Consider the following 26206-nt stretch of genomic DNA (forward strand, 5'->3'; position numbering starts at 1 on the left):
GATCGGCTGTAACAGGATCGGCTGTAGGGATCGGCTGTAACGGGGTGGGTTGGCTGCCCTGGGAGTGCCCACAGGATCAGCTGTAACGGGATCGGCTGTAGCAGGAGCACCCACACTTGTCCCAAGCTGTAACTGGATCGGCTGTACCAGGATCAGGCTCGCACAGAGCATCAGTACCGGGATCGGCTGTAGGGATCAGCTGCCCCGTCGGGGAACACCACACAGGGTGACCCCCCCCGCCAGGGGTGACACACACACCCCCGCAAGGTGACATACCCGCAGCCCCGCCACGCTGCGGGGCCTGTGCCCGCCGCGCCGCGAGGGGGCGCGCTTCCCCCCGCTCACCCATGGCGCATGCGCTGTTTCCGCCTAACGCGGCCCCACCCCCTCCTTGCCTCTCTCTCTCTCCCTGGCGTCACTTCCGGCGCCGCTGCGCCTGGCGCCTACTTCCGCTTCCGTCCGCCTCGTTGCCGGCAGCCGCCACCGAGCCCGGGAAAAGCGCGCGCGCCCTCGGGACGTTTCCGCTTCCGGTAGGGTGGCCGGGCCGGGTGGGGGGTGGCGGCGGCGGCTGGATTCATCCTGGGCGGCGAGTGGGCCCCGGGCCGGGCGCGCAGCGGCGGGGCTGCCCGGCGGGTACCTCGGGCGGGCACCTCGGGCGGGCCTGGGCCGGGCCCGCGGGCAGCTCCCTCCGCCCGGCGGAGCCCCGGGGCCGCCGCCATCATGCCGCGGGTGCCGACCGGCGGGGCCGCGCACTTCCCTGACGCTCTTCTCCTTCTCTTCGTTTTCAGACGGAAAATCGGAGCCGCCCGCCGCTCCCCGAGCCGGGCCCGCCCGCCGCTTCTCCGCCGCCTGCGGGGCGGCTCTCGGGGCCGCGCTCCCTCCGATGCGGCCGCGGCGCACATGAGGATGGAGGCCCGGGACGCGGCGCGGGGCAGCCACGGCTCCGCCTTCAAGGCCTTCGCGCTGCCCCCGCGGGCCGGCCTGCGGGAGCCTCTCTCCCAGCCGGACAGCAAGGTGCGGGGCCGCTCCTCGGCCGCGGCCCGGCGGGGCTGCGTGACCACCCCTGGTCGCCGTCCGCAGTGTGTCCGGGGCTGGTGGCTTCTCCGGGTCCCCTTGGGGGGTCTCCACGTGTCGGAGGCGCCCCCCAGGCCTCGCCTTTGCCACCTGCCCGGCGGATCTGGCAGCCCCGTTGCGGTAATGCCCGGCACGTGGCGCTGCAGCAGCCCCGCGAGCGCGTAAAACCGAGGTGGCGTGTGGAGCGTGCGCCTGTCTCGACGCTGCAGCTGCGGCTCATGCTGGCAGACCTGCGAAGCCGATGATTTTTGCCCTGTAACAAGATAAAATCGGTGTTTGTTTTTCCTCTCCTTAATAAAACCGCCATTGTGCCCGGCAGAGCAGATTTTAGGAGGGAATGGGGGGGAAGCGATGCTTTAGCTGTGTTGTCACACCAGCACTGGTGTGTTATTCTACCAGTCTGCTGCAGTAACTGCTAACTTATAACAGTATGAGTGGGGTGGAGTGTAACTTTTCACATACCTGCGTAGTTTTTGTTGCACCTGGGGTTTAAGATTGAGCTGTGCTTTCCTCTCATAAAAAGCTGCCATCTTCTCACGCAGTTTTTACCCAACAAGATCGGTGGTTTCACTTGCCCCGCTGGAAACGCGTCCTGCGCTCTTAATTACAGCCCAGGTAAGGCATTGTTTTTTGCTCTAGAGTGTCAGGTTTTTGGCTATTCCCTCCCCCAGGCAGCATGGGGAGGAGGATATGGCTCTTTGCTGACTGCTGCTGCGTTTCTCCCCTGCAGAAGTCCCCTGCCCTGAGAGCTACCGGGTGGCGGGGGAGCCTCGAGCCTTTGGCTCCAGCGCCAATGGGCAGTGGAGGGGCTTGGTTCCCCCTCTGGGCTCCGTACCGCAGAAGCCGAGGGTGAGCCGAGGCTCTTACCTTGAAGCTCGCAAGAACGCCAGGTGCGTACGGCCCCCTCTGTGTTGAACCCTCCCTGCGGAGCCCTCCGCCTGAAGCTGCCAGAGATTTTACCCACACAAACCGCTGGTGTCGATACAGAGCGAGTTCAGGGTGCAAATAGTTGCGTGCGTGGAGGTTGCTGGGTCCTTTCGGTGTTTATAACCTCCCTGTGGCAAAGATAAAGGCTGTGAGCGCTGGGTTTGGGAGCAGAAGCGGCGCCCAGCGTGGAGGAGCCCGTCTTTTACCAAAGCTAGTGATGCAAGGGGCCAGTTTTGAGTGTACGGGAACATTGTTACACCGCTGGGGGACTGGGGAGGAAACAGTGCATCGTCATTTTGTGATGGAAATGTGCCAGTTAGTGTGCGTGGTGCTGGGTGCGGGAGCAGGGTTTTGCAGCCGGTATAAACCTGTGTCGTGTCAGACCTTTGCAGACCAGGTCAAGTCTTTGTTGCTCCTGGAAATCCCCCACAGTGGCCAACACTTGTCTGCAAACCAGGCGCTTGGGGACACGGTTTACAGGTGGAGTGGGCAGCATTCGGTTTACAGTTGGACGTGATGATCTTAAAGGTCTTTTCCAGCCTAAACGAGCGATCCTAAATAGGGAAAATTAATTTCAAGAGGGAAAACGCTGGATTGACCCGTGTGTTTTTTCCCCGGCTGTGTTGGGTGGGAGTGGGGGAAGCAGGGTGAGCCCGAGTGGGGCCTGAAGCCGAGGTTCAGCCATTTTGTGGTGCGTGGATGGAAGCGGGATCTGATGGATCCAGCGGGAAGGTCGGGATCCCCGGCGGTGGCTCCTCGGCCTCGCAGTGCCACCTCGTGGAATCCGTCTGGCCGCACAGGGCTGGGGAGCGGCTTCAGATCAAGCTGACGGAGAGCCAGGATTCAGCTTTGAGGTGCTTCCTAAAACACAAATAAAATACTAATTTCTGCTCAGAACCAGATAGCTCCTTCTTGGCTGGGTTTGGGGATGGTGGAGAATGCAGTTACGGAGTAAAACAAGCACGGAATCGAGTAAGCGTGGGGGGTTTTTCCTCTCCTTGCAGTGGGACATCCAACAGTTTTGTAGGAAAATCAAACCACCATTGCCATGCATCAGCTTTTCCGATCAAACCTGCTCAGAGTCCTTCCTGGAGCGGTCCGTGTCGCCGCAGCCTGCATAGCCCCAAGAAAACACCCCGGCGGTTCATCAGCACGGCAGAAGAGGTAAAGAAAAGGCTGGGAGACCGTTTAGTGGGTGGATTTGTCTGAGGAGATCTCTGTTGGGCACTAGGACATGCTTGAGGCAGCTCTAACAGACTGGCTTGTGCTGGAGTTGCTCCTGCCAGGCAGGAGCTGGCTTCAGCTCTGCCCACATTCAGACTTCCACAGCGCTTGGTCTGGTCGAGGCTGGTGGTTGAACTTTTTGAGACCCTTGGGCATGCTGGCTGGCACCCGTAAAACCTCTGCTGCACGTGTATCTGCTCACGGTTCGCGGTGTCTTTGCTGAAATCACGTTGGCTAGACGTATCTGGTGGTTTTCCTGCAGACTGTTCGGGAGGAAGAGCGAGAGATCTACAGGCAGTTGCTTCAGATGGTCACGGGAAAACAGTTTTCTACGTCGAAGCCCTCTTCCTTATTCCCCTTCCACCTGTGAGTGGGTAAAATGCTCTTCCCCAGCCGACAGCGCCACGCGTCTCTGCTGGGAGCTTACTTTCCGTTGTCCCTAGGTCCAGGTGTTCAAATTCCAGCAAAACTGTAGTGAAAGAAACTCCCAGCAAGAACTCAAAGTTGTTTGAAACTCACAGCATCGCGCCAGCTAGTTCAGCATCCAGCGTCCTCGGAGCACAGGAGCAGCCGTCACACAAACCACCGCTCTACTCCACCCCCAGTTATCCCTCCCATGTCTTTGAGTCCAGTAACTCCACAGCCCAGCATCAGCAAGAAAATCTACCAGCATCTAACACGCAGTCCGAAGGTAAAAACAACCCCGGCCAAACAAAAAACAAACCTGAAATGAGACCCCAAAATCTGAAAATTGACTTAAATGTACGTGGCAAACCCACTTTTCCCCTCCTGCTCTGTATGTGGACTCCTGCAGCAGCTGGGGAAGCGGGCAGTAACTGTGATGGTAACAATTCTGTAAACTTTACTCTCTTTAGGGTTGGACTCTGTCATTTTGCTCAAGGTAAAGGATTCCAGAACCCCAGCACCAAGGTAAGAGGGTGTAAAATAATAATTACAAATCACTTTTCAGGCAATTAGTTTCTGCATGAAAGACAACGCTTACACCTGTCCTTTCTCCCCCTTTCTAGCCTCCCGTTCTTCCAGGCAGAACTATGGATCAAAGAACTGTAAGTACAAGTTTTCTGCTCTTTTTTCCTGTCGTGAGCGTTCACATCTGGAAACAAAACCCTGATTTGTTCACGTAAACTGCTTTTCAGGACCAGCGTCTACGATTCACGAGCTCGGGACAGGTGGCGGCAAATTGAAGAGCAGAAAGCGCTGGCCTTGCAGCTGCAAAGCCAGGTAACGGAGGGCGGTCGCTGCAAGGGCAGCCTTTGCAAGTCCAAATGTTAAACTGCAGGACAGAAAGCAAATTGGAAATGGAAAAATGACAAAACCCGACTCCATCGGGGTCTGGGGTCTTTGTTGATTCCCCTTCCTAGGCCAGGGCTCCCGGTGGCCTCGTGGCCAGGGTAAACGCTCGCCCTCTGTGTCCCTGTGTCTCCTGGAACGCCCGGCCCCAGCGTAGCTCCATCACAAGCCCTGGAGAGGCGACTCCTCTGGGCACCACCTAATGTAAAGGTCTCTCCTTCAGCGCTTGCAGGAACAGGAACACTCGGTGCAGGATCTGGTGGATTTAAATCTTCGAGTACCCCTTGAGAAGGAAATCCCTGTCACGGTGGTCCCGGAGGAGAAAGAGGATGCTAAGTCAGCTGACAGCGAAGAGGAGTTCCCTGAAATCACCGAGGTGAGTCTGCTTGGATCTGGTGTACGCAGGCAGGCGGGTTTTGTGCGTAGAGGTTCTAAATACAGCTGTGACTTCCTGAGATCTGCACAGAAACAGGTAGCTGTTCCCTTTTGCCACGTACATCTTGTAGCAAGTTTATTCTGAGGCGCAAAGAGCAAACCTGGCTTTGAATCCTGCCTTTGTGATGGGAATAGCAGGAACTCTCCCAGTGCTGTCTGTGTCCTCCCTGTAGGAAATGGAAAAGGAAATAAAGAACGTATTCCGCGGTGGGAACCAGGATGAGGTGCTCAGTGAAGCTTTTCGGTTAACAATCACTCGGAAAGACATTCAGACCCTCAATAACCTGAACTGGCTCAACGATGAGGTGAGCGGTCTGCCCTGGGCTGTTAAGACTCTTTTTTTTTTTTTTTTTTTTTCTTCGGCAGTTTAAAGTAGGTTGAAGTGGGCAGACGTGTCTGCCTTCTCCGTGAAAGGGGTCAGAAAGGGGCTGGTAGGTGTGGGCAGTGGTTCACGTCTGGAGCGGTTGATCTGTGGAGAAACCCCTGCGTAGACCAGGCACTTGAAGAACTGGGGATATTGGGAGGAGTGGGACTGACCACAGACACGATCAGGGCAAAAAGAAGAAAGAGTAATTTTTAAATATAGAAGACTGCATTCCAGAATCTGGATTTTTGACAGTTTTAAGGCAGCTGAGCTGTTGTAGATCCCCCCGGGGGCAGGTTTTCAGTGGGACAGGCAAAGGCAAAACCAGTTTCTTACCAAACTTTGCACAGGGGCAGAGCACCTTATGCGGAAGTGTCAACACTGAACATGTCTTGGATGCTTTTTTCTTCCCCAGATAATTAACTTCTACATGAATTTGCTGATGGAACGGAGCAAAGAGAAGGGTTTGCCGGCAGTTCACGCGTTCAACACTTTCTTCTTTACCAAACTAAAAATGGCGGGTTACCAAGCTGTGAAGCGGTGGACGAAGAAAGTGGATATCTTCTCTGTGGATCTGCTCTTGGTGCCGATTCACCTGGGGGTGCACTGGTGCCTGGCCGTGAGTGCTTTAGTTATTCACAACTGTGTGTAAATCCACCTGCGGCTGAAATGTCACGGCGCTCGAGCCGTGCCGTTGTCAGGTGTCGGTGTGTGGCAGGGAAATTCGTGTTTGTGCTTAAAATCCAAGTCTGAGCTGCAGCCTTTTGGGTGTTTCTAGACTTTACAGAAAAAACGAGGCGGTGGGGAAGGTCACGTCAGGCTAGCGTGTTCTGTGGGGAAAGATCTCGTGTCCCCGTTCCCACCGTCTCGCCTTCGGAGACGTTGCTACGGGATCGTTTTAGAGAGATTCAGATGGCAGATACCACGCAGCGTTCTCTGCCTGCTGCCCCCGATTTGTTCCGTCCCTTCTCTTGGCTGTGGGCACCTGCGTAGTGACATTGTGGCTTTTAACCCACCCTGCGTCAGCCTCCTCGGCCGAGACCTCCTCGGAGGGTTGTTCCGCTGCCGGGCAAGGCAGAGCTCACACGGGTGGGTGGTGGCGTGGAAAGGGGGTGTGGGGCCCCGGAAAAACACCTGGGGGGCTTGTGTCTTGGGCTGCTTAGTCACGCACGCGTCAGGTGGAGCAAAGCCTCTGTAAACCTATCTCTCTGCAGCTTTAACAATGAGGATAACAGAGCGTCTTGTGTTTTACCGGGGTGCTCTGAGGAGAGCCTGATTTAGAGATTCAAGCGGTTAAATAACACTGCAGCGAGGGGGGGTGGGTGGGGGTGGGGAGGGCTGTGCGGAGGACGGTAGGAGGACTCTGAGGTCCTCTGCTTTGAAATGGTTTAAACTTCTGCCAGCAGAGTGTGTGTCCTGGCAGAGAGACGCGCTCCTTGTGCTGTGCGCTGTTAACGCATCTCTCTTTGTGTAGGTTGTAGACTTCAGGAAAAAAACCATCACCTATTATGACTCCATGGGTGGGATAAACAGCGAAGCCTGCAGGACACTGTTGTGAGTAACACTTCCTTGAGTTGTGCCCGTTTAAAAATCAGACAGCTTCTTACCCTCGCTCTGGAAGCGACAGCCCTCGGTGGGGACAGTCCCCGTCTGGGTCCCGAAGGGAAGATTCAGAGGAACATCCCGGTTTTCCCCACTTTGTGTTTCACCACGCGCGTTGCTGACGCGGTCCACGGTTCCAGAGCTGGTCTGGGAGGGTCCTGTGCCGATGCCCTGTCTTCACCAGTTCCCAGCAGATCTGCCAGTGAGGCTGGTGGAACCTGTGTGGGTACAGGCAGGTTTCAGACCCGTTCCGTTAAGGACATCGGGCTCCACCAGTCTCAGAGCCACCTGGGGCATCATCTCGAGAGGGAACCAGCTTCCTGGGCGCTGAGGGGTAGGGGTCCTTCCCTCGTCCTGCAGCTGCTTGAAGAAACGGCACCTCCTGGCCCCGTCCTCCAGGTGGGAGCTTTTCGTGCCTGTGGCAAAAACCAGCTCAGTAGCTGGGCCCTCTGCCCTGGGAGGGGGCTTCTGGAGCGTGCCGTGCTAGCTGGAGGCGGCGGGGGCGTCTCGCATCAGCCTGCGGACAAAGGTTTGCGTGGGTCTCCGGGGGGCTGAGTTCCAGTGGGGCGCTACAGGCCGTGCCCCCGAACCAGAGCCGGCGAGGGGTGCTCAGCCTGGCTTCAGACCGCACGGCGGCGGGTCTTGGTTTTCCCATCTGGAGCGATGCTCCGGGGGGGAGCGGAGCTGGCTGCCCACCCTCCAAGCTCTTTTAGAAGAGGGGTGCTTGCACATCAAATCCAGAAATGTTCTCCCATATTCAGAAGCTGCTTCTGAATGGAATGCAATTAAAAAGGAGCTACTCTCTGGGCAGGGGTGGAAAAAAAACCCTCTTCTCGAAGGTCCCTAGTCACGTAGGGCCGTCAGGCTTGATACAAATCAGGTTGCAGAGTGATTTATGAAACGCAGTCGCCAGCTCCTCTGTCGCTCTGGTGCTGACCCTGGGTCAGCTGTCGGTTCTGTTTCTCATCTCAGCTTCGCTCCGATGCTGACTTGGGAATCTGATCCTGCGTCTTCTGGCATGAGGTTGAGTATGTCAGCAGAGGCGTCACTCATTCAGTCAAGGAATGTGAATAATGATAAAGACAGACAGCAGACAAATGCCATTTCCAGTCCGTTTAGCACCTTTGTTTTCCTGTTCAGGTGCTTTGCAGTCTGCGTGCGTCGGGTCCCTTTTAAATAAATGTAAAAATAGCTGTTTCCCTTTTCCACGCTGTTCCATGCTGTTGGTGGAAAGGGAGGAAAAGGAAAAGTATAAAATCTTTGGAAATGGCTCAGGGGAGCGTCTCTTTGGTTTGCTGTGTGGCTTCTGCCTCTGTGTTCAAGAAGGGTGCGAGGAGAGCTGGCCTGCCTTGGGGCAGAGGTGGCCTGGGTGAAACAATTCCTTTCAGCCTGAAATTTCTTTGATTCCGAGGAAGAAAGACACAGACATCTGGTGACATGAAACACCTGGGAGGTGAGGGGGGGACCCAGGGGTCCTGCTCGTGGTTCATTTAAGGGTCTGGGGCGAGGAAGCAGGTCCTCAGAGTGGTGGTAGAGAGTACCAGAGGATGCAAAGTGTTTCAGCCCCACAGGGTGAGTGGTAGAGAGCCAGGATTTCAGGTCGCTGTTGCCCTGGACATAATTGTTTTCCCTCTGTTTCCTTTTAGGAGGCTTTTATTGGTTGAATGCAGTGGGAGGATCACACCGGGAAGAAGGGACGGAGGTCCTATTCATGGTTAGTGACCCTTTCATGCTTTCAATCTTTAGAGCTTCCTAAAGGTGGTGAGTGTTGTACCCCGTCAGTCAGACCTTACAGAGGAGGGAAACTGAGGCACAGGGAAAGTAACTGATTGAATGCAAGGGCCGCTGGCCGGGCTAGGAGTGAGCAGGGACCGCAGGCGTTGGTGGTTTGGTGGCTGCCGTGCTTTGTCGCAGCATCGGAGCTTTCACACAACTCGGGTGTGAGACCTGGCGAGGGTTTTTAGTAAGCTGCCTCTGGTTTTGGGGGGTTTCTCCTTGGGAAACACGGTGCTCGGTATCTCAGCTCTGCTGGGAGGGTCTGTGTTCTGGAGCGGGCATAACCCGACCGGTTAAAATGAGTTAAAAACTTCATTCCAGTGTACCCAGGCTGGAGGAAAGCTTAGGGGATAGAGCGCACAAAGCGAGTCACGGCTGTGAAATCTCCTTATCTCCTGCTCGCAGCAGCGCCTGAAATGCTTGCCTTTACGTGCCCTTTACTGCAGGGCTCTTAGACATTTAGCAGCGTGCTGTGGAGTTGATTTCGACAATTCCCTGAGGCACCTGATCAGGTTTGTGTGTGTCTGTAAGCGCTGTAGAGGGCAAAAAAAAAATCCATTTTCAGATTTAGGAAAATGAGATTAAAAGCCGGCGGTGTTTGACAGGGCACCTCAGGCATGTTGGGTTTTGATTTGGCGTGTAATTCTGCTTAAAAATCCTGTGTTGGGCTGTTTCTCCTTGAGGTCCTGAGCGTGTTCTTCCAGTCCCCTCCTGAGAGGTGGCTCAGGCTGTTTCCTAGGCGGCAGCGGTGCTGTGTTCTTTGCAGCATGTCTGATGGTCACTGATCTCCCTGCGCCGGCTAGGTTGCTGGAGGTGCTGCTTTTAGGGACCCACGCAGGTGATGGTCACGGTTAACGTCAGCTGCGCGTGTTATTTCCTCACCCTTGTAGAAATCAACTCAAAATTTCCCAGCTGCTGCGCGTGGGCCGGCCCGGTAGCCATGGCTCGTGGTAGTCGCGGATAAAACTCCCTGTGCTGAAGCCACCTGACGGTTTTATTCACCGAAATTCCGGCACCGTTGAAACTTCACTGCTTTCTTCCCCGTCTGGCACTCGGAGCCTGTCGCCTACGCTCGCAGCCGCTCCACGTGGAGGCTCCGAGCCCTTCTGCTTATCCGCGTGGCTTCACTCCCCGTCTCCGAATGCGCACAGCAGCGGGCCCTGTGCTGCTGCTCTTTTTTTTTTTTTTTTTAGCTGAGGATTCCAGTGGGTTCTGTAGCAATTTTTTTTTTTTTCTGTTGTGATCAAAATGACAGCCGTTATTAATTAACGTTTCGGTGTGTTGGTATCGCGGTGCGGAGAGTCTGCTCCCGTCTCCCAGCCGCTGTGCCGCAGGCTCGGCTCACCTCGCCCCGAGCTCGTTACAAGGAGTTTCTTCTCCAGCCGTTAGGTTTGATTTTCGGTGATGAGATACAGAGGCTTCTCGTGCTCAGTGAAGGGCTGGGTTCTCCACCCCCCACCCCACCCCCGAGGTTTACCCCCTGTTGATCTTGTCTTGTCCAAACTGCGGCCGCGCAGCTCCCTGGGAGCAGTTAGAGCAGCTGCTGGCAGCCGGCAGAGCCTGCGCTGGGGAACTGGCCAGGCGCTGCGTGTCCCACTGATGGGAAGCGCTTCTCTGGGCCTGGTCCGGTGTCAGGGGGGGCTGCCAGGAGGGGAGACTCCCCTCCTTGACACTGTGACATCCAGCAAAACCCATTTCTGGCTGTTTTTCTAGAGACACACTCGCTAGGAAGGGGCTGGCTTCGTGGTCAGGGGCTGCTGGGTCCTGCTGCCGCCACTTGGCGTTCTTCGTTCAGTGGCTCCTGGGTGTTTCAGCGACTCTTCCACACAGGAGAGTTTTGCTTTGAGTAGCTCTTTGGAGTTAAGATAGAGAAAATTCTCCTGACGGCACCAAGGCGTTAAGTTTGACCCTACATCTTTCGGGCTCGTCTGCGGGTCGCATCGCCCCCTTCTCCCATCGCGTTCCGGCATTTACTGACAGCAAGATGCGATTTAGCCAAGGCTTTGTGGATCAGGTTTCCAAAAAGATGGCACATCTCCCCGCGTTGGCGGCCAAACCCGCCTCCCTCTCTGCGCCAGATGCTCTCCTGACCCCTCCGTCCGAGCCAGCAGCATCTCATCCCTGGCTTTTTTTTTCCAAACTTTCTGATCGCAGCCGTGACAGCGAGAAGGCTCCTTGGGCTGTTTTGAGAAAGTGCCAAACGTGCAGGAGATGGTTTCTCTGGATCTTCGTGGTCTTTTTGGTAACCAAGATGAGCAGAAGGTGTCTGCAAAGCTGAATGTCAGTTCATGGCACCAGCAGCCAGCAGAGAGGAGCTCCTTGAGGGCCATTAAGAACGTCTCTGGCCCATCACCTCGTCTCCTCGGGCTCCCTCTAGGCCACCTTTGTGTCCGTGTCCTTTCTGAGCTTCCCTTTCCGCACTTCCCAGCGAAGGGGGAATAGTTCAGAGTGTTCATATCCGCAAAGGAAGGAAGCATGGCAGTTGCTTGGGCATGGCCTTGGTAGAGTTTCTAAACTTTTTTCAAGGAGGCAGGGGAAAACCTTCTGATTTTCTGTTCTTCTGGTGATGAAATCTTGGACCAAACCTGGTGGGAGCCTCTCCGGGCAGAGGAGGTGGCCCAGCACCCCTTGAGCGTTCCTTGGTCTCCAGTTCTGGGAACTGGAATGGGACTGGCTCTGCAGCCCTTCTCCCTCTGCTGAAGGCTCGTGGAAGGGATCTGATATCCCCCCACCCCCCCCATGACAGGCTGCTTCTCCCACTTGTGCTCCCAGCTTGACTCGATCCCCATAAAAGCATCTTGGTGTGGCTTTTCCCAGGGCTGCCTCCCCTCCATCCCCGAGCCTTGGACCCTGTTTGAGGAAATCAGAGCCACCTTCCCTCCTTTCCCCCTCCTTGAAAGCACTTGCCATCCGTCTTCTGCTCTGGCACAAAGAAATCGAGTCAGCGGTGGAAAGGGGGTCTGGGAGAGGGGCTCCAGGAGAACATCTGAGCTGAACCCACCACCAGCCTGGAGAGGAGCTCCGTGCTGGGTTTTTGACGCTTTACGCACAGGGCGAGCATTCCAGAGCTGCTGGGATTGCTGTTCTGGTGGTGACAAATTTGCTCCCATCTACCTTTGTGCGAAGTTACGGCCTTGGGGGCCGCGAGGCAGCAGTTCACGGCGCCGCCGGAGCCCCGCTCGCCGTGTCCCCTCCGGATAACGCTCTGCTTTGCGGGAGCCCGTTGGGGCAGCCCCGTGGCTGCCGCGCTTCCCTCTGCCGTGAGTCGCTCTGATGAATTAGGTTTGTTCTCGCTGGTTTATTTGTGGTTTTGACTCTCTGCTTGGCAGGTACTTTTTTTGGATGGGTTTTGAAGTTCTGCTTGGTCCTTCTTTTGACTGCCTCAAACCCTGGGTCTGTAGAGCCCTTTTTAAAATGGCCAGTACCGAGACGAAAATATTGGACTTCCATTTTGCATTAATTCTGCAAACATGGTAGAGGACATCCTAGGTAAACTGACATATGGTGTACTGGCTGGTTTCCCCTGCTCCTCTAAGTAAGCTCTCTTTGTTCGCTTATTCCTGCAGGCAATACTTAAAACAGGAGAGTCTTGACAAGAAGAGGAAAGAGTTCGACACTAACGGTTGGTCGTTGCTGAGTAAGAAGAGTCAGGTAGGTTTGGGCAGCCCGAGGTTTGGAGGAGGGGTCTCTCTCAGCCCTTGCTTTTGTTCGTGGCCCTGCTGTACCTTTCCTGGCCGCTTTTCCCGATGGATGCAGTAAACAAATCCCAGGTCTTCATGGCAGGCTGTGCTCTACTGCAGAGTCCCCTCGGGCCCTAGATGGAAGCAGGGAGGCTTTCCCGAGCCGGGGGGTGCCCCAGTGCCACCTCGATTCCTGCTGCCCACCCTCCTCTTCATTTCTCCCTCGTTTCCTCGCGCTGGCGTTTGTCCCTCCGTGCAGACCTCCCTCGTTAGGGCCCGTTCCAAAGGGATCCTCCACTCGGAGCTCTTCATCCTCAGAGGCTGGAAAACAGAGACCGGTTCGCCTGGAAATGACGTTTGGTTTCATGTCCGCCCTTTTCAGGAGATCCCGCAGCAGATGAACGGCAGCGACTGCGGGATGTTTGCCTGCAAATACGCCGACTGCATTACCAAAGACAAGCCCATCAACTTCACCCAGGTAAACCCACCCTCGTGCCCGGCGAGCGATGGGCACGTGGCGCTCGTTTGTTTGTACTCTGTCTTTTTCCAAATGCCCTTCGCCTCCTTCTCTGCGGGTTTCAAATGACCCCAGCCCGCGCGGGGATGGTGCTGCCCGCTCCCTGGGAGCAGAGTTTGACGCAAGGCACTGCGGTGGTTTGTTACGCCGGGCAAAGTTGTCCCTCTGAAGCCATCTGCAGGTCTCCTGTTGGAGCTTGAATCCCTGGGGTGCGTCACCGGTGCAGCTGCGGGAAGCTCACAACCCCCCAGCGAGACCCGCTCGTGGTGGTGCTGGAGCCTGAATCCCAGGGAATTTCGGTGTTCCTTAATGCCGTCAGCCTCTGTGGAGTAGCCCATGCACGAATATTTTAATTCTGATTACTAGATAACATGATCAGAGTTACGTTATTACCCAGACCTCATTCGCTGTCCTCTTCCCGACCATTGGAAAGCAATTTTTCCCCCAGGAAAGGCACCACCTGCAAAACTGCACCCGCCAGAGCAGCTGCTCGACAAACGCTCCAGGAAGACGCGCTGATGTACTTTTTCTTTTCTTTTCTCTCTCTCTCTCTCTCCCCCACCAAAGCAACACATGCCCTACTTCCGAAAGCGAATGGCCTGGGAAATCCTGCATCGCAAGCTGCTCTGATGGTGCTGTGCCGCGAGCCGCTTCCCGGTGAGGTTGTATCAAAGTGCCCCGGTTCGCCCTGCTCAGCACCCTGAGCCGCGGCAGGCGCGGGCCTCGCTCAGAGACACAGCGAACGAACTCTGTACCATATTTTTGATAAACCACCGTTCACGGACCAATGCGCAATAGAAATGTTCAGAAGCACACTCGCTTTATTTTTACTTTTACTTTTTTTTTTTTTTTTTTTTTTTGTATTTCAAGACCTATTTTTACAAGCAATTTCAGGTGCTGAGATTTGAGGGGGCAGCTTCGAACATCCGAGGAATTTATTTTTCTGCTTTTTCACGGCCCTGGCTGCCAGCTTTGCTGAGCTGACGGTGTGACTGTGGAGGGGGAGGCTGGATTTCGGGGGCGGCGAAGGTACTTGCGTGGCTCTGGGAGAGCGCTGCGTCGCGTGGGGAGAACAAAGCCCGTTGAGGGTGGATGGAGGGAGGGTTTGATGTGTCCTCTGCTCCTGTGTCAGCTCCCCTCTGTCCTCAAAGCCAGTATTTTGTCGCCCATCACCCACCCTGCCCCTTAGTGCCTATCTAAGGCCGTAACGTGGCACCCTGAGTTCTTGGAGCGGCCTGGCCGTGGGCTTGGGGGGCTGGGCAGGGGGCTGCGGGCAGGTGGGGCACCCCCCCAGGGTGGTGGGCGAGGGCTGAGGGACCTCCAAAAGGAACTTGTTGGTTAAACGTCGCTTTTCTTCCGGCGGGATTGGTCTCCCAGTTCTTTGGCATCGACTGTTCATGGAAATCCAGGTATGGAACCGGGCAGCACCGGGGCACCGCGGGGTCGGGCTGCGTGTAGGTAGTTCCAGGCGTTTTCCCGGGGTGACAAAGAACAAAGCCTGCGTGTGCGCTGGGGGTTTGGTTGGGTTTTGGGGGGGAGAGGGGTTGGTTGTTATGGGTTTTTTTTTTTCTTGCCCTGGCTTTGCCTCTTCGCAGGGGCTGGGGCCGCAGCTTCTCGCCACCACTGTCCTCATGCCGAGGCCCCCGGCCGAGCGGGATGGATCGCTCCTCTCTCCTCCCTGATATTTTGCACATGTTTTGCCGGGGGGGGGGGGGGGGGGGGCGAGGGCTGACGCCAGGTCAGAGGTTGCACCACCGGCAAGTTGGGAAGCGCTTCCAAAGGTGCCTCCGGTGTGCGGCCCCGGGGGATGGAGGCGGGGAAGAAGGGAAATACGCCGAAGCGTTTAATTCTTTCCAAAACTGGGATTCTGGGGGATGCCCCGATGCTTCTCCTGCCTCACCCCACGCGCCTCGCTCCTCTGGGCCCCCAGCATCGGGCTGGGGCTGCGGTGACGCTTCCAGCTGTTTTAATTTATTCTCAAGTGCGATGTGGGAGGAAGCGGGGAGTGTCTGACAAGCTTCCCGAGCCGCCGGACTTGCTTCTTTTCTCTCCTGTATATAACCTTTTTAAGTATAAGTAAAGAATTAAATAATGTCCACTTTTGTATTTTTGTCTCCAGATAGGGAGGGATATTTTATACATTTTTCTCTACCTGTAAGCAGTAGTTTTGTACAAAATTGCTCCTTCCCACCCCTTGCTCCCACCAGGTTGTGTTCTTTGTAGGCTGGTTTGTACCCTTCCCTCTCCCCTCCGTGTGTTTTATACCAAGTTCATTTACTACCTTTTTCTATCTTTTACTGCAAGTAAAGATCCGAGGAGAAAAAAAAACCAAAGTAACGTTATCTTTTCTCTTTTTGTGCATGTGTTGTGATTAATAAGCATGAGCTGTGAGCTGGATCCCTGCTCCAGGAGCCGGAGCGTCGCCGGTAGCGAGCAGCCCTGGCTCGGGGGGATGCTGCTTTTGCTAATTCACCTTCTGGGTAAACTAAATCGCTCTCGGCAGGCGCGGGGCTCACAGTACCGGGGTGGTTTAGCCCAGTTTACTGGAGGAAGGAGCCGGAGGTGCTGCGAGCTGGAGTTAAAAGGTCTTTGCAGTTGCGTGCTGGGTGTTATCGCCTTTGGTTTTCCTGCTTTCTGGAGCCGGAGGTGGTGAGTTGGGGACGGGGATCCTGTCCCAGTGACCTGCTTTAGAGCTTCGGCCCTTCCCACCCCGGGGAAGGCGCTTCCAGCCCCTGCCACCCCGCTCCGAACAGTAGCCCTGGGCTGAAAGAGCCCCTTACAATGTCCCGGGAACAAAATCAACAAGTGCCTTGTTTTCCTTGGCTCCCACCTCCCAAAAAAGCCGGGGAGAAAATGGCCCCGTCAAAGGCGGCTTGTGCCGTGCCTGTGCCGGCACCGAGGAGGCTCGCGGCTCCTGGCCCTCTGCGGCCACCAAAAATGCATTCAGCATTTATTCCTGCCCTTCTTTCTGGCTTATTAATAGAATAAATCATATTGCCCGGCCGGCCCAGTCTGGGGATTTTCAGGTCATATTGACTTTTTCCTCCTTCCTGTATCCTTATTCCTAGACATGAGTGAGATTTTTGCCCGATATGTCCAAAGAGCCGGTTATTGGCGTCTCTGACATTCCTGACAAACACACACGCGGCTTCTGTAAACACCCGCGTTGCCGTCTCCCACCCCGGGGCTCAATGCTCCATTCATCTGCTCCCAAAGCTGTGCCTGGAAGTCGGGAATTGCCTCCCCTGCTCCATGTGCTAACGAGCTTTTATAGCTTGGATGCGTCCAGAAGCCCTTATGGCGCGATTTGCATCCCCCCGGGCCCCCCCGAGGCAGGGGGCTGCAGGGGGCTTCGGGCAAAATCCTGCGGGTGCTGGGGTGGGCGCGAGGGGCAGCACGGTGGGAGGGGGAGCTGGTGCTTCTCCCAGCTCTTTGGGAGCGATGCTCCATCATCCACGCCGGAGCGCGACGTGCCCTCGCAGAGGCGCCGGCCGAAACCGTGCGCAGGTCGTTGCCGGAAAGAGTCGGGTTTGTTTCCGTCCCCCCGCAGCGGCGCAGTGCTTCCTGCCCCGGGGACCCCTCTCCATCCTCCCCCCGCTCCAGGCATCCCTCCACGCTCCCAGGAGGAGGAAAACGAGCTCTGTCTGCTGAAAATTCACGGTTGTCCCTTATTCCCGACTCCCCGGTGTGGCCGGGCTTGGTGGGACCCCACAGCAGCCCCCCAGTTCCCACAGCAGGTTCCGACGCTGACCTGGAGCGGGTGGGATCCAAGAGGGAGCGAGCCGGGGCCGGGGGGCGTTGGGGTCATCCCGATGTGACGCCTCAGTGGAGAACTGGGTTTGGTGGGCAATGGGTGACTGTCCATCGGTGTAGGTCGAGGATGGGCTGGGACCTTCTCCTGGACCACTGGGCCACCTCTGCTGGGGCTTCCCGGGCCGAGGGGCTTCTCTCCGTGGAAGGTGCAGGCTTCCTCCCAGCATCTCCCACCGCTGGTGCTGGTGGAGGTCTGGCCACCAGAGCCCTGGTGGAGCAGCTCTCCCTCCTGGTGTGTTGGCACCGCGTTGGCCCATGGGTGAAGTGCGCGGCTCCGGTGGCAGCTCTGGGGTCTGCTGGCTCCGGGACCCTCCAGCCAAGGGCAGGATCCAGACCAGGGGGGTCTTGGACCACCAGGAGATCCCTCATGGGGCCGGTTGGGCGCCACCATCAGTAGCTCAATGTCCGTATGGATGGTTGAAGGACCAGGGAGGAGGCAGCGCCGGGCGTTTTGATGCCCAAGCGTGGACACGGCGTGCCGGGCATCCCGGGGGTCTTCCCACCCCAGGAGACCCTCCCCCGGGCATCCCATCGCAACCCCTCACCCCAAATCCCACCGGCAAAGCGCATCCCCCTGGGCGCAGAAGGTGACACGGTGACGAGCGTCGGTCCATTCCCACCCCTTCCATGCTGAATTCCATCAGGGCTGCTATAAAAAAAAAATAAAAAAAAATAAAAAAGGGAGGGGGGGGGGGGCGGGGGGAGAAGCCGTTTGGGACAAAACTGCCCTTTGTGGCTGCAGCGGCCGCGTGTTGCGATTGGCATCCGCATTGTTGGGTAAACTCGGTCCAGCCGCTGCCGCGGGATAATGAGGCGAGACCCCGAGCCCCAGATTTACGGTGTGTGCGGACACAGGCGCCCTGGTGCCGGGGGGGGGGGGGGCGGGCGGGGGGGGACCCACACATCCCTGGGCTCCAGCCCCTGCACCCCAAAAGCAGGGGGGTGTGCGCTGGGGGTCGCTGGCCCACGAGCCCCGACGGTGGCTGGGGCGGGGGTTCCCATCCGAGCTCTGGGTGCTGTTGGGGTCCGTCCCCGTTCCCCCCCCCCCCCCCGCGCCAATGTGGGGGGGACGCAGCTTTGGGTGCGATTCTGGGCATTTAGGGACCTGGCCAGGGGTTAATCCTGACACCCCAGTTGTTCCCCCCATCTCTGATTTCCTGGGGTGCTGGATCTGCTTTGGGGGGAGCTTTGGGGCTCCCCTCCCAGCGTGGGCTCCCCAAATGCCCCCCCTCCCCGCTGCAGCCGGGGGCCTGCGCAGCTCAGAGCCGGGCAGGATTGGGCCCGGCCAACGACCCCCACTCAGCCCACAGGACCCCAGCCCCACTGCGGGCTGAGCCCTGACTCAGTTTCCCCTCTTGCCCCCCATCTGCCACCAGCTGGGGGGGGGCAGGGATGAGGACACAGCCCCTCTCCTTGTCCCTGTCCCCCCAGATTCCCCCCCCTGCCCCCCCCGCCAGTTCTTGCTCCCCAAAGCGGCCAGTTCCCGGGGGGGCTGCACACTCCACGACACTCCTGATCGTAATTTCTCCTAACGAGGGGCCCTGCCCAGGGGTCCCCCCAAACCCCCCCACCCCGCTAATCCCTCCACTCCCGCCGCCTCATTAGGCAGCACGACCCTGCTGCTATTTTTCCGCTCTTTTTCCAAAAAAAACCAAAACCCAACAACCCCCCCAGCCCCCCCAGCCCCATCCCACCCCGAGCCCGGTCTCCGTTCAAGCCGCGGGACCCTCGAGCTGGCCCCCGTCAGAAACGTGGCTTTTAGGGGGTTTTTGTTGGATTTTTTTTTTTTCTGATTTATTTAATTTTTTTTTCTTTCCCTTTTTTTTTTTTTTTTTATTTTCCGGCATCCTCCGGCCGGGGACACAGAGGGTGGCTTTGTGCCGGCTGCAGGACGCCGCGGGGAGCACTCGGAGCTCTGGCTCCCTGCCACCCCAAATAGGTGGCCTTTTTTTTGGGAGGGGCGGGGGGGGAGAAACCTGACATCAAAGGATGCTGAATCCCTCACTATTCCCTCCCCCCCTCCTTGCTCCAGCCGGAAAAAAGGGGGTGGAACCCACATCTGCACTTCGGAGTTAGGAGCTGGAGTGGCTTTGGGGGGGTCCCCGATCCCAGAGCTGGAGCTGTACCCCAACAGCGCTCAGCCCCGCCTGGGTCTGGGGGTGACTTTTGGGGGGCACCCCCTGGGGTGGGTAATTCAGGGTCTGGGATGGATAATTTGGGATTTGGGATGGATAATTTGGGGTCTGGAATGAATGCTTTGGGGTTTGAGGTGGATCATTTGATATTTGGGATGGATAATTTGGGGTCTGGGATGGGTAATTTGGGGTTTGGGTGGATAATTTGGGGTCTGGGGTGGCTAAAGGGGGGGTGTGTGCTGCAGCAGGGGTGGGCTTTGGGGTGCTCCGAGCAGCCGGGGGTTCCCAGGAGGTTGGGGATATATCCCCCTCCCCAGTGGTCGGTGACCCTGTATCTCAGCCAGCCCCCCCAGCCCACCCCCGTGGCCCATCGAACCGAGAGCCGGGGGGGTCAGGTGGGCGCTGGGGGGAGGCAGCCCCCAGGGGGGTGGGACCCCCGGGGCCGGATCCAGCGCACGGGAGGGAGACCCCCGGGGCCGGAATCGGGGTTTCTATTTCTGGCCATTTATTTAACTGCAGGCGGGCAGCGCGGCCAGTATTTATAGCTCCCGAAACACCCGCCGTGCCCCTCCGGGACAGATCCTGACCCCCGGCCACCGCCGCCGTTGGGCTCTGCCTGCGGGGACCCCGAACCCCCAAAATCTGGGGTTTCGCCTTTATTCTGCATTTTTAGGGCGCTTGGTCCCAGTGTTGGGGGACAGGGATGGGGACAAGTGGGGACGGCGGTGGCAGAGCATCCCCAGCAGTGGGTGGGGGGGCAGCTGGTGATACCCCCCAAAAAAACCTACCCCCCCCCTTTTTTTATTTACACCCCAATAACGGAGGATCGAAGCCGCATCCATCATTAACAAAAATAGCGCTTTTTGCGTCAGCTGTCCCAAACCGAGGGGCTTTGGCCCCAAAGCCACGGGGCCGGGATGGTTTTATCCAGCCCCACCGACCCCCCGCGACACCTCGAAACCTCCCCCCGGCCCCACCGGCCGCTTTCCAGCCCTCATTAATTTGGGATAATTATCAGATGTCATTAGCAGGGGCGTGCGCCCGCCAGTGCCCCCCAGCCCTGGCACCAGCACCTGCAGCTTTGTTCCCTCTTTTTTTTGTTGTTTTTTTTTTTTGGGGGGGGGAGGAATGCCCCCCCCCCCCAGCCCAGGAAGGTTTTGGTGTCTTGATATCTCAGTGCTGGGGGTTTCCCAGCCCCAAAGCTGGTTTTGCCCTGGGGATTCTCTGATGTTTCGTATAAGGGTTGTGCTGGGGGGTGTGTGTGTGTTGCTTCACCCCTTATTTTTTTTTCAGGCTTCTCCAAACTTTTTGGGGAGCTGATGTGCCCGGGGGTGGGGGGGTGGGGGGGCGGGGGATGACTGGGTGGCTGCGATTTAGGGCAAAACTCCTCATTTTTCGGGTGCAGCTTCACCCCAGGCGGAGCACGCCGGACCCCCAGCCCTCCCCCCACAAAACCCCCAACCCCCAAACCCCCGCCATGGTGCTGTTCCCCCGCCCCCCCCCCCCCCCCCCGCGGCTCCGGAGGCTCAAAGGGGCCCTTTGTGCGGCTCTACCTTCCCAAAGAGTCGCCTTTTCATCCCAGCCTCCCGAGGAGGAGGAGGAGGAGGAAGAGGCCGGCTTCGGGGGGCCTGAGCGGGGGGGAACCGTTTGACATCATCTCACAAAAATGCCGGCATCCCCCACCCCCCCACCCCCCCACCCCCCACCTCCCCGGGGCCCCCTGCCCACCTTTCCATCGGGGGCCGGGGGCAGAAGAGCTCCCTGGGGGGTGTCAGTGGACAAAGGGGCTGTGTGTGAGACCCCCCCCTCTAAAAAAAAAAAAAAATGGGGGGAAAAAGGCCTTTTTGGGAGCATCGTGAACCCGGATCAGCTGCCGAAGCAGCCGAGGGTGGATTCCCAGCAGAGAAGGGACTGGGGGGCGGGGAATGGGGGTGAACTGGGATCTCAACTGGGGGGGGGTCTTGGGTGCTTATTGAGCTTGAAGCTGGCAGTGTCACACCGTCCGCTCCCAGATGTCCCTAGTCCCAGGTTTTTGGGGCAAATTCACCCCAAATAGTGAATTTTGGCTGGTGGGATGCTGGGTTTCCCGCTCCCCCCTTCCCCCCCAGGACTGACTTGGGGCTCAACCCCCATTTTGGAGGAGCCGAGCATCCCCCCACCTTGATATTAAAAATATAAAATTAAATAACAAGAAGTAAGGAGGAAAAAAAAAATTAAAAATGTCCTTTTTCTGGCGACACAGCCACAGCCAGGGAGGGGGGGACAAAGCTCCTTTCTGCTCCCCGTTCCCATGCCGGCCAGGGGAAATATTTGGGGGAAGGTCTGAGGTTAATGGGAGGTGCCAGCATCGAAAAATGGCATTTTTTTTCCCCTTTTACTGAAAAATGCTCTTTTTTAAGAAAAAAATAAGGGGGGTGGAGGATGTCATCCCTGCCTGCCCCATAAAGCAAACAGCCGAGGGGGGGTTGGGGCTGGCAGGCAAGGGGATCCTGCTGTTTGGAGGCTATTTTTATGGGATTGAGGGTATTTTGGGAGATCTGCCAAAAAAATGGGGAGAAATGGGGCAAAATGGAAGCAAAACGGGGCAAAACCCTGGGTGGTTTTGAGCCTGAAGTTCTTGTTTGAAAATAAAAAGCAAAGTCGTAATTTTGGGGGGTAGAATCAGCTGTTTGGGGGGTTCCTGGGGGGGGGCTTCGGGGGGGGTCAGGTAAAGGGCTCTATGTGAGGGTGGGGAAGGGCAAGGCTTTACTGGGGCGGATGATGCTGGTGGCCGGTGGCATCGTGGTGGGGACGGTCCCCATGGCCGGTGGCATGGGGGGGACACCTCCCCTGGATGGTGGTACCAGGTGTGGACAGTCCCCTGAGCTGGTGGCATCAAGGTGGGGACAATCCTGCCGGAGAGGGAGAGTGGATGGGGACAACGTCTCGTATCAGGGTAGGGACAGTCCCAGTGGCTGGTGCCACCAAGGCAGAGTGGTGGCATCAGGCTGAGATGAGCATCCTGGCTGGTGCCATCAGGGTGGTGACAACATTCCCAGCACCCACCATCAGGATGGGGACATTCTCCCACGGGGGTGGCAGCAGGGTGGGGACAAATCCCCAGGGTGGGGACATCCCTTTGGGGTGGCAGCATCAGGGCAGGAGACATCCCTGCCCGATGACATCCCGGGCCTTGCAGTGGTGATGGCGGTGGTGATGGTGGTGGTGATGGTGGCGGTGGTGGCAGTGGTGCTGTGGTGGCAGTGGTGGCGCTGGTGGTGGCAGTGGTGCAGTGGTGGCGATTGTGGTGGTGATGGCGGTGGTGATGGTGGTGGTGATGGTGGTGGTGATGGTGGCGTGGTGGCAGTGGTGCAGTGGTGGCGATTGTGGTGGTGATGGCAGTGGTGATGGTGGTGGTGATGGTGGCAGTGGTGGCGCTGGTGGTGGCAGTGGTGCAGTGGTGGCGATTGTGGTGGTGATACCGGCGGCAATGGCATGGCCAATGGTGATGGTGGCAGCAGTGGCGGTGGTGGCACTGGTGGTGGTGATGGTGGCAGTGGTGGCACTGGTGATGGTGGCACTGGTGGCGGGTGGTGGTGGTGGTGGTGGCAGTGGTAGTGCTGGTGGCGCTGGTGGCAGTGGTGGCAGTGGTGGCAGTGGTGGCGCTGGTGGCACTGGTGGCACTGGTGGCAGCAGAGCCCCCGGGGCGGGCAGAGTTAAGCCGCTGCTCTCATTCCTTCCACTCCCGCCACACGAATTCCTGAGCTGACTTGGATGTTTCCCTGCGCTTCCCTGATCGCCTTTCCAGAGCCGAAACGGGGAAAAACCGGGAAAGTGCCTAAAGATGGGACTCGGAAAAGGGGGGACAAAATCAAAACGATGGGGTTGAGGGTTTTTTTGGGGGGGTCAGGGCTACGCAATGAGGTTTGGGTTAAAAAATTCCCAATTTTGGGCCACCTGCCCCGGCTGGGTGACACCTCAACACCCGCCCGTGCCGGGAGAACCGGCGGCTGCCAGGGATGGTGGGAACCCGCGGAGCCTCAGCCCCTTTGGGCACTTATTGTGGGGGGGGTGGGGTGGGATGAAAGAGACCCCGAGGAAGGTGCCCCCCACCCTGTGCCCCTCACCCGGAGCCGAGGCGCGGGGGGATGCTCCATCCATCCCTCCATCCATCCCTCCATCCATCCCTCCATCCATCCCTCCATCCATTGCCGGGCGCTGCTGCACCGCGGAGCTGCCAGTGAGGGCGGCGGCCCCCCGAAAAGCGGGGAGGGGGCCGGGGCGGGGGGCAGCCATCACGTTGTTATTTACTCCCAGCCCCGTTTTCCAGTGGAAAGCAGCGACCAGAGCCAGGTCCTGGCCCCGCTCCCGGGTGTGATCCCCGGCCAGAGCCGGCCGCCACCAAGGGCCGAGCAGGGGCTCCTCCACCTGCTCGGCGGTGGGACCCCCCCGCACCCCCCAGGATGCAGCAGCGAACGGGCTTTGCTCCTCTTACCAGCTGGGGAAACTGAGGCACGGGGGGGGCTCATGGAGCAGAGCAGGAGTGCCCCCCACCAGTACCGGGGGGGGTCACCCACCACCTGCAGAGCATTTTGGGGGTGGGGGTGGGGGAAGAGGGGTGCAAAGCAGATTTGGGGGGGGGTCTGGCTCACTCACTGTGGGGTGGGGAGGGTCAGCTGGAGCTGCCGTGTCCCCGCGACAGCCTGGGGAGTTGTTTTTGGCCGAGTCGCCGGTGCCCCGCGGCAGCACCGGTAACACACGGGCTTTGTCCGCCGTGGCCTCCCGGGAGGCTCCGGGGCAGCGGGGGGCTGGGGAGGATCTGAGGGGCTGGGGAGGATCTGGGGGGCTGGGGAGGATCTGGGGGGCTGGGAAGGATCGGGGGGGGGGTGGGGGGGCAGCTGCAGCGGAGATGCCCCGTGGCTGCAGAGCGAGGGGTTGGCTCGGCCATGGCTCCGTGCCCGTGCCGACCTTCTTGCGCCGGCCGCCCCCAGCCCCAGCCTCCCCCGGGTCCATCCCGCCCTGTCTTCATCCGTCTGTCTGTCCATCCATCCGTCCCTCTGTCCATCCGTCCGTCTGTCCATCCATCCATCCCTCTGTCCATCCGTCCCTCTGTCCATCCATCCGTCCCTCTGTCCATCTGTCCCTCTGTCCATCCATCCATCCATCTGTCCATCCATCCCTCTGTCCATCTGTCCGTCCCTCCATCCATCCATCCCTCTGTCCATCCGTCTGTCTGTCCATCCATCCATCCCTCTGTCCATCCATCCGTCCCTCTGTCCATCCGTCTGTCCATCCATCCATCCCTCTGTCCATCCATCCGTCCCTCTGTCCATCCATCTGTCTGTCCATCCATCCATCCCTCTGTCCATCCATCCGTCCCTCTGTCCATCCATCTGTCCCTCCATCCATCCGTCCCTCTGTCCATCCGTCCGTCCCTCCATCCCTCTGTCCATCCATCCGTCCGTCCCTCCATCCACCCGTCCCTCAGTCCATCCCTCTGTCCATCCTTCCATCCGTCTCTGCCCCCATCCCCATCCCGACCCGCTCCCCCCTTCCCAGCCTCAGCCCACCCTTTCCCAATCAGGAGATGGGGGCAGCACTGCCCCCCCCCCCCCCCCATGCCCAGTTGCAGCCCCCAGCTCCAGGGCAGGATGGAGTCCCCCCCGCCCCAGTCACAGACCCCCAATATCAGCCCCCTCCCCATTTATTTCCATGGGGTATTTGTGAGTGGTGGGTGGAAGGGGGACAGAGGGGAGGGGACACACCCTTGTGGGGGACCCCTTGTCAGGGACCACCTTTCAGGTGCCGGGGGGGCACAGGGGGAGTGCGGCTGGGCCTGGGCTCACCAGCCTGGAGCTGCTGGGGCAGGGGGCAAAGCCCTTTTAAACGACCCCCCCCCATCACCTGACTGCACCCAGAGCCCTCCCCATCTGGGGCTGGCCCGGGGCTGGGATGTGTCATCCGTCTCCCCCCCCCCCCCCCCCCCCCCCCCCCCATTTTGCTCTGGACCCCAGATGTCACTGGCCAAGGACAGCCACCTCACCCACCCCCAGTCCCACCCTGGTGGGGGTCCAGAGAGCCGGGGTGTGCACATGGCCGGGGGGGCCAAGCCCCCCACTTTGGAGCTCGGCCCCCAGCTGGGAAGTGTGTGTGCCACCCCAAGCCTACTGCAAAGACCCGACTGTGCCCCACCCCCCCCCGCTGCCTTGGGGTGCAGGGACTCCCCCATCTTCCTGAACCCCTTCATTAGGGTGGGGGGAAGCCTGAGGGGGGCTTGGAAGGGGTCCTGCCCCTCCCTGCTCCTTGCACCCCCTGTTTAGGGGGGTGTGGGGGTCCTGGGCTCTCCAGGATGCCATGGATGGGATGGGATGGGGGGGGCTCAGTCTTGCCGGGAGCCTCTCCAGGACCCCCAGGATAGGGGGGATCTCAGTCTCCCTGGGACCCTTGCCATGCAATGGGGGGGGGGGGTTCAGCTCCTTTGGGGTGGGATGTGGGATGGGGGGGGAGGTCTCAGCTGTCTGGGACCCCCAGGAATGTGTGGGGGGGTCTCAGCCCCCAGGACTCCATGGATGGGGTGACATGGGGCGGGGGCTCAGTCTTGCTGGGAGCCCCGGGATGAAGAGAGGGTCTCGCCCCTCGGGACCCCCTGGATGGGACTGGGGGTGGGGGGTGGGGGCTCACCCCTTGGGACCCCTGGCATGGGATGAAGGGGGTGTCTCACCCCAGGATGGGATGGGATGGGATGGGATGGGATGGGAGGGGGGGTTCTCACCCTGGGATAGAATGGAGGTGTCACCCGTGGGATCCCCGGGAGATGGGACGGGGGGGTGGGGTTGTCTCACCCCCGGGATGGAATGGGGGTCTCACCCCCGCGGTCCCCGGGAGACGGCGAGGGGGGGGTGTCTCACTCCTGGCATGGAATGGCGGGGGTCTCACCCCCGGGATGGGATGGGCGTCTCACCCCCGCGGTCCCCGGGAGACGGCGAGGGGGGGGTCTCACTCCTGGGAGATGCGATTGGGGGGGGGGGATGTCTCACTCCCCGGGATCCCCGGGACGGAATAGGGGGGGGTCTCACCCCCGGGCTGGGCTGGGGGTCTCACCCGGGGATGAGATGGGGCGGGGGATCTCAGCCCCCGGTCGCACCCCGACCGCCGCAGCCCCCCGCACCGGCCCGGGGCTCGGGGCCGCCGGGGGTGTGCGGGGGGGGGTGGGGGGCCCCGTCCTCGTCCCCCGCCCCCCCGCCCCGTCCCTCCCCGGCCCGGTGCCGTCCCGGAGGAGGGTCGGGGGGGCCGGCCCGGCTCGGGTTACAGGGCCCGGGGGGCCGCGCCGGGACTTATACGCGGCGGCGGGGCGGCGCGGGCACTGCTG

At 59.0% G+C, this 26206-nt stretch overlaps 1 protein-coding gene across 2 annotated transcripts; it reads left to right on the forward strand.

The window, feature by feature from the left end:
- The first annotated feature begins 6 nt into the window (after positions 1-6).
- SENP1 (SUMO specific peptidase 1) lies at positions 7-15008 on the forward strand. 2 transcript variants are annotated; one of them, XR_013924217.1, is made up of 17 exons: positions 7-530; positions 789-1014; positions 1617-1689; positions 1805-1964; positions 3006-3165; positions 3488-3591; positions 3669-3916; positions 4101-4155; positions 4254-4292; positions 4383-4467; positions 4760-4912; positions 5145-5276; positions 5751-5954; positions 6810-6889; positions 8584-8651; positions 12280-12364; positions 12776-12840. XR_013924217.1 is itself a non-coding variant. In XM_080367934.1 (17 exons), exons 1-17 carry the CDS (start codon positions 355-357, stop codon positions 13538-13540), a joined length of 2139 nt encoding a protein of 712 aa, XP_080224060.1. In that variant the 5' UTR covers positions 7-354; the 3' UTR covers positions 13541-15008. The 2 variants fall into 2 exon arrangements, 1 of the variants encoding a protein (XP_080224060.1); XM_080367934.1 differs by lacking the exon at positions 8584-8651 and adding an exon at positions 13478-15008 and having other exon boundaries at positions 12776-12871.
- Positions 15009-26206: the final 11198 nt, after the last annotated feature.

Source organism: Falco punctatus, assembly GCF_963210335.1.
Source record: "Falco punctatus genome assembly, chromosome: 18".
Lineage (NCBI taxonomy): Eukaryota > Metazoa > Chordata > Aves > Falconiformes > Falconidae > Falco > Falco punctatus.